This window comes from Camelus ferus, chromosome 25 (genome assembly GCF_009834535.1).
Source record: "Camelus ferus isolate YT-003-E chromosome 25, BCGSAC_Cfer_1.0, whole genome shotgun sequence".
Lineage (NCBI taxonomy): Eukaryota > Metazoa > Chordata > Mammalia > Artiodactyla > Camelidae > Camelus > Camelus ferus.
The window spans coordinates 586,468-606,094 of NC_045720.1; the positions used below are offsets into that span (position 1 = coordinate 586,468).

The 19,627-nt window shown below is 55.0% G+C and overlaps 1 protein-coding gene across 1 annotated transcript in view; it reads right to left on the bottom strand.

Moving 5' to 3' along the window:
* The window catches only part of MROH1 (maestro heat like repeat family member 1), a 65,942-nt gene that overhangs the window by 25,348 nt on the left and 20,967 nt on the right, over positions 1-19,627 (bottom strand). The window contains 8 exon segments of the mRNA XM_032467555.1: positions 2,020-2,142; positions 3,917-3,990; positions 13,285-13,398; positions 13,576-13,654; positions 17,474-17,566; positions 17,845-17,985; positions 18,162-18,230; positions 18,232-18,314. Coding sequence (XP_032323446.1) covers positions 2,020-2,142; positions 3,917-3,990; positions 13,285-13,398; positions 13,576-13,654; positions 17,474-17,566; positions 17,845-17,985; positions 18,162-18,230; positions 18,232-18,314 — 776 coding nt within the window.

Consider the following 19,627-nt stretch of genomic DNA (forward strand, 5'->3'; position numbering starts at 1 on the left):
CAACGGATGAGTCCACAGAGACATCACACATGGACAGAAAAATAGGGGAAAGCGCTTCGCTACCACAGAAGGCAAGAAAAGTGAGTACAGAAACGTAATGGAGCTCGGAAGTCATCAACTGATGCGACAACGAGTAGGTAAACCTTTCATCAGTGACCTGTCCAAGTTGACACGTGCTGTAGCACAAGTCAGAGTTTCCTTCCTTTCTAAGGTTGAGTAACATTCCATTGTATGGACAGACCACGTCTTGTTTATCCATTCCTTGGCTGATGGACACTCTGCTTCCACCTTTTGCTATTGTGAATAACGCTGCTGTGAACATGGACGTGCAAATACCTCTTGGAGACCCTGCCCTCAACCCTTTGGGATGTGTACTCAGAAGTGGTATTGCTGGGTCACATGATAACTCTAGGTCTAGTTTTTTGAAGACCCACAGTACTGTTTCCCGTAGCACCTGAAACATTTTACATCAGGGAATTTGGCTTCTGAAACACTGCTAAGTGATAAGATTGTTTTGGCCACCTGAGGCACTGAACACCTACCTTCCTGTTGGGAGACTGGAGTTTTGGTGGTTGAGCCTAGCAGAGTGCCCACGTGGCCTGCCTCCCGAAAAAACTGCACTCAGGACATCAAACGGGCTTCCCAGGGCAGGCACCTCCCCCTTTGTGCTGCTGGGCTTCCCCGCTGTGGGTGGGGGCGTGTTCTGTGTGGCCCGTTCCGGGAGAGCACAGTGAGCCCATACTCGGGCTGCACCATCACCTGAGTCCTGCACGTCTTGCTAGTCAGTCACCAAGCAGGTAGGAGGTCTGAGGAGCCTGGACCCAGAGATATGCCAAAGCTTACTTAGAAAATCATAGTAATTCTTTGTCTATGAAAAATGTGGAATTCATGGTTAAAAACTTTCTAACAAAGAAACCTCCAGGCTCACGTGGTTCCACTGAGGAATTCTACCAAAAATTTAAGGGAAAAAATGATACAAATTCTTCACAAACTCTTCCAGAAATTGGAAGAAGAGGGAACATGTCCAAACTCACTTAATTAGGCATTACCAGTGAGAGACATCACAGGGAAAGTAAAGACCGATAACCCTCCCGAAGAGACGCAAGATTGCCCAACAAAATGCCAGCAAACCAAACCAGCAACACAGCAAAAGGCCTGTACATCACGCCCAAGTCTGCTTTATCTGGGCACTGCAAGGTTCGGTCAAGGTCCACGAAGCAATCGTTTATGTCAATCTCAGATTCAAAAGAATCTTTAGCAGTTAAAGACGGGGTGTGTTCCCCCTACAATGGGAACAAGGCAAGGATGTCTGTGCTCATCACTGGTCCTCAGCAGTGTACTGGAGGCTCTAACCACGGCAGCACGGCCGGAAGAAAACACAGGAGCGAGTCTTGGTGGCCTAAGAGCGGATTTACTGGCTAGGACACCAAAAGCAAGGCCCATAAGTGAAAACCTTATTTCTAGGATATTTCCAGGATATTAAAACTTCTGCTTTCTGAAAGACACTATTAAGAATATAAAAAGATAAGGCCAGGCCCCCTGAGGCCTGTGGGAAAAGCACCACCTGTGCCCCCTCATCCAGGGTGGCCACCCACTCCGGGGCAACATCAGTGCAGAGTCCCACTCAGGGCACCTGGTCCCCTGGGCAGGGCCACTTCAGTTGTCCACTGACCTTGGCAGACAGGTCAGTTCTCTGGGCTCAAAGGCCCGGGGCGGAAGGGTGCCCATGACCTGCTGGGCTCCACCGCAGGCTCAAGGCAGCGATGCCGAGACCGCTGGGGCAGACTGGTTCTTTTTCCTCAAGAAAAACTGGGATTTACTGAGTAACTTCTCAGACAGACAAGCTCCAAAGGGAGCCAAGCGTCAGTCTGCCTTTCCTTCCTAAGTCCGGGGAGCTGAGGAAGTGAACAGGTACAGAGGCCCCAACTCAGAGGCTAGGGAAAGCTGCTTGGCACACAGGGCCTGATGGAGGTGGGAGACGTGGGCCCAGGGACAGGGGGACGAGGTGGCGCCCCTTACCTCCACCTCGGGGGGCAGCGCGCACTGCTGCACGATGTACTCGATCATTGCCTCACCTCCGGGCTGCTCCAGGTAGCCATGGTGCGCCATGGCGCTGATCACCTGCACCACGGCCCGCTTCACCTGCCCAGAACCAAGGGAGAGCAGGAGGGGCCTCAGTGCCACAGTGCTCCAGCTCGGAGACGGGAATCTCACCCTTCCCTCAGCCTGCATTTGTGCCTGGAACCGCACCTGCACCTGCACCTGTGCTCACGCCTGCACCTGCACCTGCGCTCACACCACCATCTACATCCATGCCTGTGCCTGCAACCCCTCCCCTTCTTCACAGACCCTTGCCACACAGGTGGCCTTCTTACCAGCCTGGGACACGCTCGCATCCTCAAGGGGGGCCTCTTTTCCTCACTTTCCCCCTGGACCTCCCTCCCCTCCCAGGCACCAGACTTGGTGCTTCTCTGGCTCCAAACGCATCACTCCTGCCCAGTGCTTGCCACCGCCGTGGGCTGCAGGCCAGTGTCCCCTAGGGTGCCAGCACCCTGGGCTCAATCTCACCCTCAGGGTGAGGTCCCTGAATCTGCACTTGTTGCCCAGACACTCCTGGGAGGCCTGAGCCTGCTGTCTGGCCCCATTCAGTAGCTCCTGCTGGTGGCTCAAAGGTGCAGCCAGCCAGCATGGCCGGACATCTCTTCCGCAGAGCTGACACCTCCTCAGGACCTCCCTCTTCTCACACTCTGTCGGGCAGGCGCCAGCCAGAGGCCTCTCCCTGGGGGGGGGGGGGGGTGTCCTTCCCTGGGTCCTGTTGATGCCTCTCTTTTTTGGATCTCAGGCCAAACACCCCTGCTCTGTGCCATCCCCCAAGTACATGTGTGTCCCAAGTGACCCTGGTGGGTCTGGAGGGAGTGAGCAGTCTGGAAGCATGAGGGCGCTCAGGCAAGGGCATGTGGCCCTGACACTGGGGTGGCTCCCGGCGAGGGCCCTTTCAGGGGTGATCCAGATGTACAGGGGCCCTGGAACTGATATGACCTTGGCGGTTTGGGGCCACTTCAGTAGCTTCTAGACCCTCACAAAAGGTCCCAAAGAACAGGCTCCCCAGGACGAGTGTAGAGCAGGGCAGCCCCCAGGAACGGGATGGGGACCCAGCGGCCTTCAAGCAAGCAGAACGGCTAACTGCGGGGCCCGGCTAACCCAGCGCAGGCAGGACCAGAACTGTCCTCAGCTGTCGGCGTCACAACAAGCCCTTGGACGGCCCACCTGAGTCCAGCGTCCTTGTTTCCCTGGGCTTCAGCCACATCAAATCATCTAACCGTGTGACTTGGGTGTGGGCTGCCGGCCAGGTGGTATCAGCTTGGCCTCCTGAGGGGTTGGACACTGAGGTCAGCCAGGTGGGCGGCCAGCCAGGTCTCTGTGGTGGAGGCCCGATAAGGACCCCGGACACGAGGGGCTTCCTGGTTGGCAGCTCCCGTGCATGCTGTCACATCCCCGCCAGGGAGCCCATGCTGCCCACGGCTCCATGGGCAGGGGACAACGGGGGTCCGAGCTTGGGCCCTCGTGGGCCCTGCCCCATCTGCCTCTTCCTTCGCTGATATCAGCCTGTCTTTCTGGTGTAATAAACTCTGACCCTGAGTATGACAGCTCTCTTGAGTTCCGGGGTTCCTCTAGAGAACAGTCTGGCCCCAAGGTGGTCTCGGGGACGGCTCCTAACTTCATACCTGGGTACCTGCCTCAGGGGAAGCTGGGGTCCCAGACACACAGCTCAGCAGATGCCCATGCCCGCACTCACCTGCTGACGTCTGGGTCTGGCTGAGGGGCAGCTGCCTGGTCAGTGGTGGGTTCAGGTCCCAGCCTGGCCACACTGCCCACAGCTGCTCACGTGGTGCTGGGGCTGGCCCCACTGATTTACCTGGTTGTTGGTGTCCAGAAGAGGCAGCCTCATGGAGGATAGAATGAACGGTTTCTTAACTTCCATCTGAGCAGCTGCAAGAGACGAACAGATGGCTCAGTCCCCACCAGAGACAGAAGCTGGCCAGCCCATCACCACCATGAGGTCCAAGGACATTGCCAGGGGTCTCGCCTCAATGTGGCCCTCCACAGGGGAGAAGGACCACGGGGGGAGGACCACAGAGATGGCCGGGGGGCCCGGGGAGGATCACGGGGGCCACAGGGGAGGACTACAGGGGGGAGGGCCACGGGGAAAGGACGAGAGGGCACCAGCATAGCCTACTCCTTCCTCTCCAGGGGAAAAATGACTTTTTAGGAAATAACATTATTTTAACCAATTAAAAAACTAGAAGGCTGACAGTTCAGGGCAGCAGGAAGAGTGGGCTGAGTCAGGCAGACCCAGGTCACAGCGAGGGGGTGCAGGGGGTGCCTCCCAGGGCAGCAGAACCACAGAAGGCTTGTCAAGCTCCCCCGGCCCCAACCTGCCGGGCTGGGTGGGCTCAGGTGTGCGCTTTCCGCACGTTCCCAGCTGAGCTAGCGCTGCTGGTCTAAGGACCCCACTTTGAGAATCAGCAATGTCACCCTTCCTTTCCTGATACTTAAAGCGGGGATAAAAGTGACTATCAAGAAGCGGTTAGGAGACTAATAAAAATAACGAAGACGGGGAGCGGGCAGTGCAGGCGGCCCTCGCGGCCCACTGTCATTCCAACCACAGCCCCAGGGAGGGGTTGTCCTGGCCCCCTCTCGCAGAGGGGCCTGAGGGCCCAGAGCTGCACGGTCTGCTGATGTCTCAGAGCCGCCGGCAGAGTTCAGGCCTGGAGCCGGCCCCCCGGGGCCCCCACGGTCCCCGCACCCGCAGCTGCCCCTCAGCTAGCAGGGCGCCAGCCGCCGGGGAAGGAGGGTCGGGCTTCCAGTAACGAGGCCAGAAAACAAGAGCGGGAGACGTGCACAGCGCAGCCAAGCAAACACAGGTGCCAGACGCAGCTGCGGTAAACCACTGCTTTCACAAGGTGGTGACCCATGACCCCCAGGCAGCAGAGCTGGGGGACACGTCAGCCGGAAGGCTGGCGAGCTTGTCAACAGGACAGCCCAGAGAGCCGGGAAGCGGCGGCCACTCTGCGCACGCCAGAAGTGCAGCGCGCGACCGGAGACACCATCCTCAATACTCAGAGAACCCTGATGAGTCGATAGGAGAAGAAAGACATCGGAGAACAAGCAAGACCCATCTGAACGAGTGCCCGCCGCCCACCTGCGCCTGGACTGGGAGCCACTGTGGCCGCCACCCCAAGTGGCGCCAAGAACCCCGTGCTGGGCCAGGGAGCAAAACGCAGAGGAAGGCACAGGCTGGTCTGTCTGTGCCACATGCAGAGACACACCGACTGCAGCGCCTTGAGGGGGCCTGCTGGAGCAAGGGGGTGGGCTGGGGGCCTCCCACATGGCTCCTCTCAGTACGCACCGTGTGCTCCAGGCTTTTTTGCATGCACTCATGTTGCCCCATAAGAGATGAAAAGATTACAGACTACAACCAACCCCACAGAAAACTGGCCAAAGAGGCCCAGCCCAGGAAAGGGGACGGGTGATGTCAGACCAGGTCAGGGGAGCTCGGGCGCGGGGGTGCAGGATGTGGGTGGGCAGCCAGCTGAAGGTGGCATCCATCCAGTTCCACATCCCCGAGGTTCCAAACCACAAACAGATGTGGAAGGAGCAGAGTGAGGAGCAGAGGCCACGGCCACCCTCCGCAGGCGGCTCCGTCCCACACGAGGTGCCTCCCGCTCACCCTCAGGTCTAGCTGGGCACACAGCAGCCCTGCCCCAAGAGACAGAAGACACCTCAGAAGTAACTCAGACTGTCACAAAGCACAGCGACGTCACGAAAAGAACGACAGGACACAGACCGATGTTGGGTGTTGAGTATGAAAGGGGGTCGTGGTCTGGGTGCTTCTGAACAAGGGACACTGACGCTGAGACCCAAAGGATGAGAAGGAGCTGGCCACACAGGGCGCGGCGGAGAGTGGTCTGAGGGGAGCGGCCTGAGGTGACCAGAGCAAGGCCAGAGGCAGCGATGTGGTCAGGAGAAATGCAGGCGCTCTGCTCGCCCCGATGGGAATGGCCCAGAATGACCAACACCCAGACGTTTCCGGAAATATACTGGACTTCACAGAGAAAACGGAAAAGCCTTCTGGACATCTGAAAACAAAAACAAAGCAAACACATGAAAACAAAGGGAAAACCTCACAGGTGGCACGTTAGGGGTTGGAAAACCAGATCATCATCAGACCTGGACAGCAGTGCTTTAGCCCAGGAGAGGGCTGCCAGGTAGATCCGTAGTGCACAGTTAAATCCAAATTTCAGAGAAGCAACAAGTAATGTTCTAGTACGAGAATGTTCCGTGCAGTATTTGGGGCAGCCTGCCTGTCTTTGTTAAATCTGGCAGCCGCAGCTAGAAGAAAATAAGAGCGACGCTGGAGACTCAAGGAAATGGGAACCAAGAATTTTATAACCAGCAGAACTGAATGATAGGTATAAAAACCACAAATAAACTACTCTCAACAAGGAAGAAGTCGACACGCGTGACCCCGGGAGCCCTCCCGGGGGGTCCACTAGAGAGTGAGCGCCAGACGGCAGGACGAGCAGAGACACGGTCCTCAGAGGGAGGGGTCACCTGGAGACCTGAGACCAAACAAGGGCCAAGAAGGGGCAGTGACACACATGCTGGCTGCCGCCTCAGACCACACGGGCAGGGCCTCAGCCGTGAGGACAGTGGCAGGATGGGGAAAGCATGTGTCAAACAGTCTCATGTCCTCAGTCACTCTACCGGGGGTGGTGGCATTAACATTGCCCTCGTGTGGGTCTTGGGTGTAGTAGGAGACAGCGGGTGAACCTGGAGAACCAGGGTCCTGCAGGGGAAGAGAGAGACACGACGTGAGAGAAGAGCAGCAGGGAGAGGTTGTTGGTCTGTGTGTCGAGCTGGAAGTGTCCACATGAACGCCCAGGGTGCTTCATCTACCTGCTGACATGTTTCCCAGCTCGGGCTACTGAGAAGGCCCCGAAGCGGTGACCACCTAGAAGGAACAAGCACCCCAAGTGCCAGATTGTTGCCTTGAAAGACAGTTTCTCACTAAAGGAAACTAGGGCCTCTGGAGAAAAGGCTGATTCCAGGTCTGGGGCAAGAAACACAGAAGTTGAGCCCAGAACTCCAGCAGCCGGAGAGCTCGGAGGTCATGCTGCAGGACTCAGAACTCAAAGAACCCCCACTCCCCAGAAGGACACAGTGTGAGCTTCAGTGACGTCAATAACTGAGCTGAACTGACACCCGTCAAGCATGTTTGGATTCATGCGCCTGGTCACCTTTAGGCGGAGCTGGGGAACCGGCCTACCATCCTGGAAACTGACAAGTAAGACAAGAGGCAGTGACTAAGCCTGCGTTTCTTACGTGGGCCGCACTTCCGTCCGGCCGGATGGTAGATGAGGGAGTCTCTACCAAGGTATTTCACTTAATCAATAAAAAAGAAACAGAACTGGCCCGGCGCCAAACTTGCCCCAGGCACTGAGCATTAGCGCTGAAGTCGCAGGAGAGAGAAGGTGCCTCCCACCGTCCTGCCAAAGGGACTGAACTTGAGTCTGATCCTGACTCTGCATCCAAGTTCTTGCCAGTCTGCTAGAAACTCGGAAGAGAAAACATCAACCTGCACGCTGAGGACGCAGCCCGCAGCACCGGCCGCGGGGGCTCCGCGTTGGACCGTCCAGGCTCCCCCCAGATAAACGCAAGTGGGAGGACAGCCTGAGGAGAACCTGGTTCAGGAGACTTGAACACGGGCAGCTGTGCTTGACAGGGACCAGGCTTCAGCTCTGCAAGACGGAAGGGTTCTGGAGATGAATGCAGACCACACCCCTGACCGCACACCTCAGATGCTTCGCGTGGTCAGCTGTGTGTTACGCGTATTTGACCTCAAAACCACCAAAGGCCAAGCCTCCAAAACAGGAGAGATGTAAGTATACACATACACACACACACACATAAAATGTCTGTAAATAGACACGACTGAACAACGCACCTCAGGGAAGTATGCTTTGTGACACAACCATAAACTACAAGGAAGGGACTACTGGGAAGTCAGGGTGACTGTCACTTCTTGGCTGGGTGAACCAGGGTGCAGTTGTGGACACACAGGTGTTTGTCCTGAATGAACCACTGAGCCACACGTGGCTCTGTGTGGCTTCTGCCTGCGACCTGCCTCACAGCGACCAGGGCTTTCTTGTTGATGAGGATGATCGATCCTGAAGAACAAAGCTGAGGACACACTACCAGACTTAAAGACTCACTGCAAAGCTGTACGAATTAAGAGTGTAGGTCTCGCTGTCCTTCTGAGATGCCACACTCTGTCTACAGAGTGTGCCTCTCTCTGAATAAACCTACTTTTACTCAAAAAAAAAAAAAAAAAAGAATTACAAGTGTGATGTGGATGTGATATTGGTGGGAAAGAAGAGAGTCCTGAAATACACCTGCTAATAGAGAATGTTACGAGCTGGGCTGTGTCCCCTGCTCCCACCAAACCTGTGTGTTTAACTCCAAACCCCCGGCACCCGGAATGGGGTTGTACTTGGAAAAGGGTCCCCGCAGGGGTAACAAGCAAAGGCAGAATGAAGTCACACTGGAACAGGGTGGGACGTTCGCCCAGGACTACTGGTGTCCTCATGAAAAGAGGGAGCTGGGACACAGGGAGGTACTGGCCGAGATGACGATGGAGGCAGAGATCAGGGAGATGTGTCCACAGATGCCAGGGGCCACCTGAAGCTGGGCGAGGGCACAGGACAGACTCAGAAGGAACCAAACCTGCCAGCACTCTGATCCCCGAACTGTGAGGACACGTTCTGTTGTCTAAGCCCCTGATGGCTGGGGTGCTCTGTACCCAACCTCAGCCGACTAATACATACAGCCACCGGGTTTTCTGCAAAGCACTAAAGCAATTCAGCGGGGAAAGAAAAGTCTTTCCAGTAAGCGCTGCTGGAGCCACTGAATGTCCACATGAAAATAAAGCAAACCCGGCTCCCTACATCTCACATTACACCCCAGAACTAACTAAAAATGAGTCACAGAACTAAATATGGACATGCCGACAGTAAAGCTTCTAGAAGAAAACACCTTCGTGACATCTGGAAAGGCAAAGTTTTTATTAGACATAAAGGCACAAACCATAAAAGAACATACCTTTATGTATCCAAAAAAGAACTCTTAAACGTAACCATAATGACAAACAATCCAATTTAAAAATGGGCAACAGACCTGAACAGGAACCTCCCTCACACAAAAAGATATGTGAAGGTCAATAAATGTGAAAAGATGATTGGCCAACGTATTCATTAGGAAAATTCAAACTAAATCCATGGTGAGACAGCACTACACACCCACCAAAATGGTAAACTTACAAAGACTGACAGCGCCAGAACCGGCAGGACGCGGAGCGACAGGACTTGCCGAGCGCTGCAAGTGAGCCAGGACGCAGGGCGGCCACTCACAAAGCCACCTGGCAGTCTGTGATAATGCTAAGCAGGCACCTGTCCTCAGTCCGTAATTCCGCACCTAGAGAAACACGTTCGTGCCAACAAACTGACTTGTACCAGGAAGGTCAGGTCACAGCGGCTTTCTTCATCACTGCCCAGACCTGGGAGCAATCCCATGTCCATTAACAGGAAAGAGAGCATTTTTTCACAAAACATAGTGGAATACAGCTCAGCAACAGCAAAGGATGAGCTGATGCGCATGACACATATGAACGTCAAAGGCCTTATGGAAGGAAGAGAAGGCAGACAGACAGACTACCTACTACAGCGAACTCACTCGCATGAGATTCGAGAACAGGCAGGATTAACCGATTGTGGCAGGAGTCAGAAAAACAGTTACTTCTTAGGATGGAGTGACTGAGAGTAAGTACAGGGAAACTTTGGGGATTTTTTTCCTTCACATTTTGATTTCAGTAATGGTCACATGGGTGAACAATGTGTAAAATGTCACCAGGTTGGACATTCAAGATTTGTGCATTCTGCCGAATGTAATTTATTCTCAGCCCTAGAAAATGAAACTCTGGGGGGAAAAGATGACTGGAGGCCAAAAAGCTTTAAAAGATTTGATTTTAAAAGTAGAGCAGACAGGCAAAGATGAAGCAACACACATATAACAGAGAGTTCCAAAGAAGGATTTTGAAACAGTGGAAAATCGAAATCCTGTAATTTAAAAAAAAATTCCTGAGATAAACTAAGTTTTGAAATTACACATGAAAGGTCCCTCCACATTCTTGAGGAAAAGTTATCACCTCAGAGCAGCCAACAGAGTCATTAAAATTCCTGGATTTAGAATAAAAAATTAAAATTCCTTTGGGCATCCAAGCGAAAAAGACCAAACCTCTACAAGGAAGTTCAGGTTGTCGTCAGATTCTTCAGTAACAATGGCTGACACCAGAAGACAAGAAAGCAACACAGAAAGACGTCCACGGGGAGAAAACAAGAGGCAGGCACTTTGTACACAACTGACTTGACTGGGAAGGTGTGCTGTCCACTTGGCACAAGACATGCTCCCTGGACTCCGGTGCAGAGGGACACGCTCTCCTTTAGGACCTGTGGGAACCCAACCAGGGCCCTACATTTTCATCATGTTATGACATTTTCACTCAAAGTTTGAGGACTTTTCAAAGCAGTGGGGCTCTGGTTCACTCCGACCTGGGTTTGCATCCCAGATCCGCCCCTCATGCTGGTCGAGGCAGGGGCACTCCTGAACCTCAGCTGGCCTCCTGTCCTCGCCTCTGGGACAGACAGTAGCAGGGCCTTCCAGCAGGTGCCCAGAGCCGGCAGGAGCTCAGACACATGGCAGTGCCTCCCACACGGCTGGCATTTGGGACGCAAGTGCTCCTGTGGTGAGGAAGGCCTGCAAGGGGAGAGGAGGTCCTGATCTCGGCCACCCCAGCCAGGGAAGAGGCTGTGCCGTCCATCCAGTAGTATGCCCTGAAGTTCTACCACATTAAATTGGGAGCTTGGGATTTGCAGATACCAACCACTCTGCATAAAATAGATGGGGGGAGGGTATAGCTCAAGTGGCAGAGCGCGTGCTTAGCAGGCAGAAGGTCCTGAGTTCAATCCCCAGTACCTCCTCTAAAATAAATAAATAGACCTAATTACCTCACCCCCTGCCGCCAAAAAACATAAAAATAAAAAGTAAAATAAAAGTTAAAAATAAAAAAATAGATAAGCAACAAAGTCCTACAGCACAGGGAACTATATCCAATACCTTGTAATGGCCTATAATGAAAAGGAATATGAAAAAATAAATACGTACGTACAACTGAATCACTATACTGTATGCCAGAAACTAACGCAACATTGATTATAAATGATTATACTTCAATAAAAATTTTTTTAAAATAAAAAGTAAACTCACACAACATTATATGTCAATTATATCTCAATAAATTTGAAAAAACAAAATAAATCTGGTTGTCATCAAGTAAATAAAAATGTTTAAGGACTTCTGATACACCAACAAGTTCTCAATGAACTTCTCATTCTAAGAGAAATATGCTTGCAAGCGTGCCCAACCGCAGCACAGCCCCTGACACCGCTGAAATGGATGGTCGAGGAGCGCCTTGGGTGCACGCATAACGGGTGTAGACGGCTACTCTAGGGGACGGAAGGTTCATCTACCAAAGCGGAACGTGTGCCTCCGTGTGACCTGAGACTCCACCCCTGGTCACGTGCAACAGACTGTGCTCGGGAAGATGTTCGTGGTAGCGGCAAACTGGAAAAGCTGCGAGCCTTCCCCAGGAGAGGAGAGGCTGCAGTGGTCTGATCAACTGGACGCGTCATGGGGAGGAGGGCGTGGGAACCCCGCTGCGCGGTAACCCCCACAGGTCACTACAGGAAATCGTCCAGTGTTTCACACCTGCGGTCCCAAGCGCACAGCCTGCACAATGGCGACACTGCCCCTCCCCGTGGGGGAGCCTAAGGTGGCTCCTGGGCGAGGTAGGGTCCTAGTCGGCACTGGCCGTGGGTGGACGGAGGGCTCTTCTCAGGACCACACGTGGAGCTGAACTTTAAATGGCGTACGTTTTCTGTACGTGTGACAGGCTCAAAAATGACAAAACACGATGATCTCCATGTCCTGACACTGTAAGTCCCCGACGCACTGGAGAGTGAAAAAGTGCATTTTCAACTACATCACCCGGCTAAGGAAACAATCTGTTCTCTGCACGTTGACACTGACACGCACGTCAGTGTCCAGAGAAACAACTTAGAGGAAAACGAGAAACATGGGCAAAGAGAGGGGACTTGGGGACGTCACTGCAGCGGGAGCACTCACGGAGGAAAACACACATGTGCGCGTGCGCTCAGCGCCTCTAACTACAGAAACAGCAGGGCAGTGAGACGCCGCCAGCCAGGCTGCCCGGTCCTGTGCCTGCCGAGGGCTCGGTGCCGCCTGCAGGTCCCCCAGGCCTGTCCCTTCACCTCCTCACTGGTGACGGTGGGGGGTGGGGGGTGGACGCCACGGGTATGGGGAGAGGCTGCTGGGCCTGACTTTCTGTCCTCCCCATCCACGTCAAGCGCCCGGCACAGCCCAGCCCCCAGTATGGTCTTCCCCCCACCCCCACAAGCTGCGGCCTTGTCACCCCTCAAAAGTCATGAGCTGCCCAGCTGTTCCATAAAGTGCCGGACAGAGAAGATTCAGGCTTCCAGGGCCACGCATGGTCTTTCCTGTCCCCTCTGCTTCTACAACTGCACAGACGGCCTCAGCTCTCAGGCTGGGCGCACCCCTGGCCAAGGCTCAGTGCCCCAGACGCACCAAGGAGAACCAGCGCAGGCGTGTGGCGTGCGCGCGCTGACCACTGACCACATGAGCTGTAAAGCAAGAAACCTGAATCCTTCCGTTTCATTGTGAGGAAATCGTCATACATGTGGAAACTGAGGGCCATTCTACAGAACGGCCTCAGCTCATCCCAAAGGTCCGTGTCCAAGAGATTAACTAAGCTGTGTGTCTCTGACCAGACCCCCTGCTGAGTGGCGGCGAGCAGACCACGGGACAGGCTGCAAGGCTCCGAGCCGCTGGCCCAGTGGGGACGACCAGGCCCAGAGCAAAGGCTCCACGTCCTAGTGTCCGCAGACAGCGTCTGTGATGGACCTGCTGGCAGGCAGAGGAGCCCTACTATTGCAATTTTTCATAAAGTTTGGAATTTTGCAAAATGGAAAGTTGGGAACAGTACTTCAAGAGTTCAAGGCACAATGCTCCTTTTCACCTAAGAGATGGCCCATATCTGCGTTCGCGTCTCGGCTCCCCGCAGGCACTCACCGGCCGAGTAGATGACGTGCCTCAGCACCTGCAGGGTGCCCACGCGGGTCCTCTCGTGGCTAGAGTCCAGCTTGGGCAGCAGGAAGGCCAGCAGGCGGTCAGGTGAGCAGCAAGCTGCAGGGCAAGTGCTCATCAGAGCTGCTGGTGACAAGCTGTCCTCTCCGTGGGCCACCTGTGCCTCCACACCCTGGCGGCCAGGAGGACGGACGCTGGGGGCTGCAGCCCAGCCAGGCCTCAGCGGGCAGAACCCCAGACAACACAAAGGGCCTCCCCCCAACCCCGGCCACTCACCCAGCACCGTGAAGCAGCGCAACACCTCCTTCTGGTTGTTCATCACCAGCGGGCTGGACGACTCCACAGGCACACACACCTGCCCGGGCACAGAGGGCAGTGGTCACAGGCCAGCCGGCTGCCTGGGGCCCAGTGGGCTGGAGGGGAGGGCCAGCCCTCTGGAAGATGCTGGGCCCAGACAGACTGGCGGGAGCCCGGCCTTCCACCCCCACCCCCACGGCGGGTGCACCACCTCGGCCTCCAGCGCTCTCCCCTTCAGGGACCCCCGCCCCCACGCTGTGTTAGGGGAGGGGGCAGCACACACACAGCTGGCCTCCAAGTCAGCTTAAGGGCAAAGAGCCCGGGCTCCTTCTCCGCTCCCCACCCCAACCCCTGCCCCACCAGCAGCCAGGAGAAGAGACTCCCAGGACACTTCTTCATGAGGAAGGAGAAGAGTCCCACCCCCTGGGCACTACACTCTTGGGCACACACAGGAACCCACTCATCTCTCGAATACAGACAGGACTAGAAACCAAACACCTACATCCATTTGTTCCAAACTGTAACAGAAAAACTTGCACTGAAAAAGCAAGAACAGAGGCTGTTGGCAAATGTGTCTCTGGGCCCCACTGCACCTCAGCAGGTGACACTCAGGGTGCTGAGCTCTGGGGAGCATCCCAGGCCACACACACCCCTCAAGGGCACAGCTAAGGACACTCACGGGGTCTCCGTACAAAGGGCTCTAAGGTGACTCTTTGGACAGCCCATCTCACGACCCCCAAAGTGCCCAGCAGCCCCTGGAACCACAGGCTCGCCCTAGCCTGGGCTCTGCCCGTCCTGATCAGCAGAGAAGGAGCTGAGGGGAATGGGGGCCCAGGCTCTGCTCCAGGTTCCCAGCCAGCTCCTTGCTATTTCCATGGCAAAGACCTAACCTGGTCCCAGAAGGCACCACCGCTTCCTGCCTGCTCCCTTGGGTCACCTGTCCTGGGGAAGCCAGTGTGTGTTGTGAGGACTCAAGCAGGGCCGGGGAGGAACGGAGGCCTCCCTCCCACCAGCGGCAGTGAGGGAGCCGCCTTGGAAGCAGACCCTCCCGCCAGGGGAGCCCACATGAGCCTGACCCTGTGAGGGAGACTGAGCTGGTCCTGGACTCCACAGTGACTTCAAGATAATCAACTGTCCACTGTCCTAAGGTGCTAAGTTGTGCAGTAATTGGTTAAATGGCAACAGATAACTAATGCAAATGGGGAGTCATCTGGAAAAAAGATAAAACTGGATCCTCATTTACTCTTTCCCTAAAATAAATTCCAGATGGATTAAACAGTAAGAGTATAGGGTGAAATGGGAGAATCTAAAAACTGATCGTGGAACTTGAAAGCCTTTTCTAAGTAAATAACACAGCCTGAACTAGAGCATAAAAGATGGATAAATGTTGATGTAGGAATAATTTTTGGGGCCAAAGATCATAAACAGAGCTACAAAGTAAAGGACAAAGTAGGGATAGACATTCATACATACATGACACAAGACTGTAAAAACCTGCTATAGACCAATATGAAAAAAACCCTAAGATCCAATAGAAAAAGGAAAGATGTGGACAGCTCTAAGAAAAGAAAATACCACATTTTTTCTACCTTCTCAGCTTTTATGTGTTTATATTTCCCTTTTAAGCCCATTCTCCAGCCCCGTTCTGTCCCACAGACAACAGCTGCTTGTTTTTGGCTTCATGCCGTCATTCCTACAGTAAGTGTCACTGTGCTTCATATCTCATTTTTTCTCACTTTCTTCAGAGTTGTAAACTTTTTCTCTGTGGAGATTGTGGGCATCCTTTGTTAGATTAATTCCCAGACACTTCACAATAAGTTTATGTCCTATTGTTGATGTCATTTTTTGTACTTTCTCGTGGTCACTACTGGTGGAGGAAAGGGCTGTGGATTTCTACAGGCTGGTTGGTCACTGGCAACCTTGCTGAACTCAGTGCGAGTGCTTGTGAGCAGGCTCAGTTCACATGAGTGAATTTCTAGATGAGTAACTCAGTCATCCTTGAAATAAGTCTTTCGAGTGCTTACAGGTGACACTATTCTAGGCACTGGGACACAGCAGTGCACAGACAAGGCCCCCAGGTCCTGCTGCGCACGTGCCCGCAGGGGAGGGCAGGGCCGGCCAGTCTGGGAGAAGGGGAAGCAGAGTCGGGGATGGAGGCTAGGTGCTGGCAAAGGTAAATGACAGGTCTGCCCTCTCTCCTCCCGCTTCCTTTCTGTTTGGGGGTTTTGGGGGGGGGTGTTAATTGAAGTATACTTGATGTACAATATTATGTAAGTACAGATTTACAATATAATTTTTAAAGGTTATATTCCATTTATAGTTCTTACAAAATTGGCTACATTCCTGCACTGTGCAATCCCTCTTTGCAGCTGATTTTACACCTGACGGTCCGTACATCTTAGGTTCCCCCACCCCACTGCTTCTCGGCCCACTGCTGCCGCTCTCCTCACAGGAGCTGCCCCGCTGCCATCAACACCAAGGGCGGCTCCCCCACTCTTGACAATGAGGGGCGTGCTGCGTCCCAGTCATTCTGATGAATGCTGAGGGTTTGGCATCTGAACTTCAAGTTAAAGAAGTTCCTTTCCAAGGCTAGTTGCTGAGAGTTTTAAGGATAAACAGGTGTCAGACTTCATTAAGAACTTTTTCTGCATCGATTGAGATCAGAGAATATTCTCCCTAATCTGTTTCTGTGATGAAGGCAGCTAACCAGCCCCCATCCCTGGCAGGGCCAGCGCCCCAGTGGTGGGGGTACGCTGTGGGGTCAGTCAGCTTCACCATGTGCCAGGGCCCAACGTCTGTCCTCGTAATTGTTCTCACACCTTCTTGGACGGGTTCTGACTTGGGTTTGGAATCAAGACTAGCCTCACATAATCAGTCAGGCGGCTCTGGGTCTTTTTCTAACTTCCAAGCCCACCTGCATGGGACAGAAATTAGCTGTTCCTCGGAAGTCTGGTAGAACTCAACCTTAAAGCCACGTGGGTCCTGGGTTTGTTCTAAGGAAGGTAGGTCTTGGAATGTTGTTTCCATTTCTTTATTGGTTTAGTCAAGTTTTCTATTTCTTCACTGCCAATGTTGACATTTAAAATTTTTTTCTAGGAGTCTATCCATTTCGTACAATTATTCGAGTTCATTGCCACTGCTCACCGCACTTAAATTACTGTTTAATCTCTCTACTGGAGGCCTCCCCCAGCCCCTCGCTGGGACCAAGAGTAGGGGCGCAGTCTGTGTGTGCAGCAGGTGAGGGCTGGGCCAGGGGTCTGTGGGGCCAGGCTGGCATCCCAGCTGGTGCGGGAGGAGCCACAGGCCCAGAGATGGGGGAGTGAGGGGCGCCCAGGAGTCAGCCCGGCCCCTGCAGAGCCGCCTGCTCTCGCTCCCATAGGTTTTCTGCTCTCCTTCTCCCTCAGAAAGTTCCCTGGACTGAATGCACGTCCCCACTGCTCAGCCCACAGCCCACCAACGGCAGAGTAACCCCGCTTCCCCGCACAGTTCCCTCCACCTGACCTCCATGCCTCTCATCTGACCGGAAGGGCATTGGTTTGCAGGGCTGAGGGGCCTCCTCCAAGCTCTTTCTCTGGTAGAGCCTTCAGGACCCTCCCCTCGCCAGGTCCTGCTCATGACCACCTGGGCCTCTCCTCTGCTCTGCCTGTGCTCGGGCTCTCGGGACCCACACCCAGTGCAGACGCTGCCCCTGCCCTGCTGGCGGCCTGCTCCTGCCCCCAGCAGGCCTGGGGAGGGGTGTCCTGTGTCACACTGCACGAGCCAGCATGGAGCAGACAAGGTGGCGGCATCGCCGAGAGCTGCACCCACCTCAGCCCCATCTGGCTGGACCAGCCCTCAGCACCACCCTGGGGTCCATACTGGCCCGCCCCCAGCCCACCTGAGTGTGCAGAGCGGCCAGGAGAATGTCGAGCTGGACCTCCAGTGTGCGGCTGCCCACGCTCACGGCTGCCTCGAGGATCTGGCCCAGGCTCTGCTCGTGGCATGGAGGAGAGGGGCTGTCAGTCCCCCTCAGGCCCCAGCCCCACCCGGGCTGACTGTGGGACCCTCCCAGAGTACACCCCACCTTGGTGCTTAAATAAGAAAGCCCTACCTCTGCACCTAGAATTCGGAGGAGAGGGGAGGGATCAGGAAAGGGGCCCCAGGAGGCCAAGTGGTCCCAGCTCACAGGCTCCCATCCAGTGCAGGGTGGTAGGGAGGAATGTGACCCCCTCAGGGCTGCCCCCACCTGGTGTGCCAGGCTCCCCGCACCTTGGACACGTGCACGGTCTCAGCATGCTTCTTGTAGAGGGCGAGGACTCCAGGCAGGAGCTTGGGGAGCTGCTCCTCCAGCTTCGCGCTGGGCAGCAGGTGGCTCATGGGCCCCAGGGCCTCCACCACAGCCAGTCGCAGCTGAGGGGACAGTGACAGGTGTTCACGTCCAAACCACGGTGGCACGTGTGACCCATGTGAAGTCATCACACCCAGGCCCTCCCCCAGGGAGCACTGGGGCCCTGGGGAAGGGGAGGCTTCAGAAAACAAGCCCTGCTCTGTGGGGACCTGCAGGTAGACTCCCGAGCAGGCCATACCTTGGCTTCTCGGCTCGGCAGCCAGTGGTGAAAGAGGATGTCATAGGCACTGAAGATATCGGCAGCGAAAGGTGTCCTTCCTGACCGTGGGGTCCGGGGCTTGGTCCAGGTTGGCCAGATACTCCAGGGTGCTCTCGCTGAAGTGCTGCAGAGCTGCAGGGACCCCAGTGGTGCGTGCTGCACAGGCTGGCAGGCGGCACCTACTTCTGCATCACTGCACCTTCTAAAGCCCCCGATGGCCCACGGGATGCCAAGCTTGGGACTACAGAACTGTGCTGGGGTGAAGAGTCCCTCAGACTCACGCCTTCCCCAGAACCTCAGAACGCAGCTTTTGGAAATACAGTCTTTGCAGATGCCGTTAGTTAAGATGAGGTCGCCGCTGGGTAGGGTGAGACCTAAACCCGACACAACTGTATCCTTAGAGAGACAGACACACGGTGCGGAGGAGCAGACACCGAGGCGATGCAGCCTTGAGCCCAGAAACCAAGGGTCACCGCCACCTCCAGACGCCGGGGAGCCTGGAAGGGCTCTCCCCAGAGCTGCAGAGGGCACACGGCCCTGTCACCCCCTACTCGTGGAATCCTGGCCTCCTGAGCTGTAGAGAATACGTTACTATTGTTTTAAGCCCCCTAGTTTGTGGTACTTTGTTACGACGGCCCTAGGAAACCAGTACAGGTACCAACCTCCCCAAAACGCCCTCAGGCACTCACCCAGCCCGCCAGTCTGCTGTAAGGCAGAAGGGGCTGTGCCCACCTCCCCCTGACAGACACGCAGGCCACATGCTCCCCAAGGGCTGCTGTGCAGGCAGGCGTGGGCCCCCAGTACCTGCGTGGAAGGAAGACTGGGTGCCAGGGAAGGGGAAGGGTACTGAGGTGAAATGGGGGGGGTCCCCGAGACAGCGAGCTTCAGAGCCAGGCCTCCGGAGGCCAGAGCCCAGCGCCAGGCAGGGCCAAGCCATGAGGCCGCCTCAGGGCGACCCCAGGGACTACAGATCTGCGGGACGGGCCCACTCGCCAGCCCACGCACCTCTAACCCAGCCTACTCGTCAGGCGAATTTCTCAGCATGGGTTTCGCAGTCTAACAGGAAGAATAAACCCTAAGCCTCCGTCTACAGAAGGGCAACCATGTCACAAGTGCTCAAGAGAGAACTTAAAGACATTTTGGAAAAAAACTACTCCTGGAGCCCATGGCCGAGGGTTTGTGTCCTCAGTCGTCCTCTCACTGAGGATGGGGCCTTAGAGGGTCTGGTCTGGGGGGCTCTGGTCCCCTTGCCACTCAGCTGCTAAAATCTCGGCTGCAGGTGCCCCCACCCCGCAACCCTGGTCTGCCCTACTCTTTTGCCTCCTTAAGCTGTTCGGTCAGGCTGTTGGTCAAACTGACCAGGGCTTCTAGGTATTTTGCATAGAAAGTTCTTTCAGGATAATGGGCCACTTTATGTCCAGAAGCAGAAACCCACCCCTGAATTT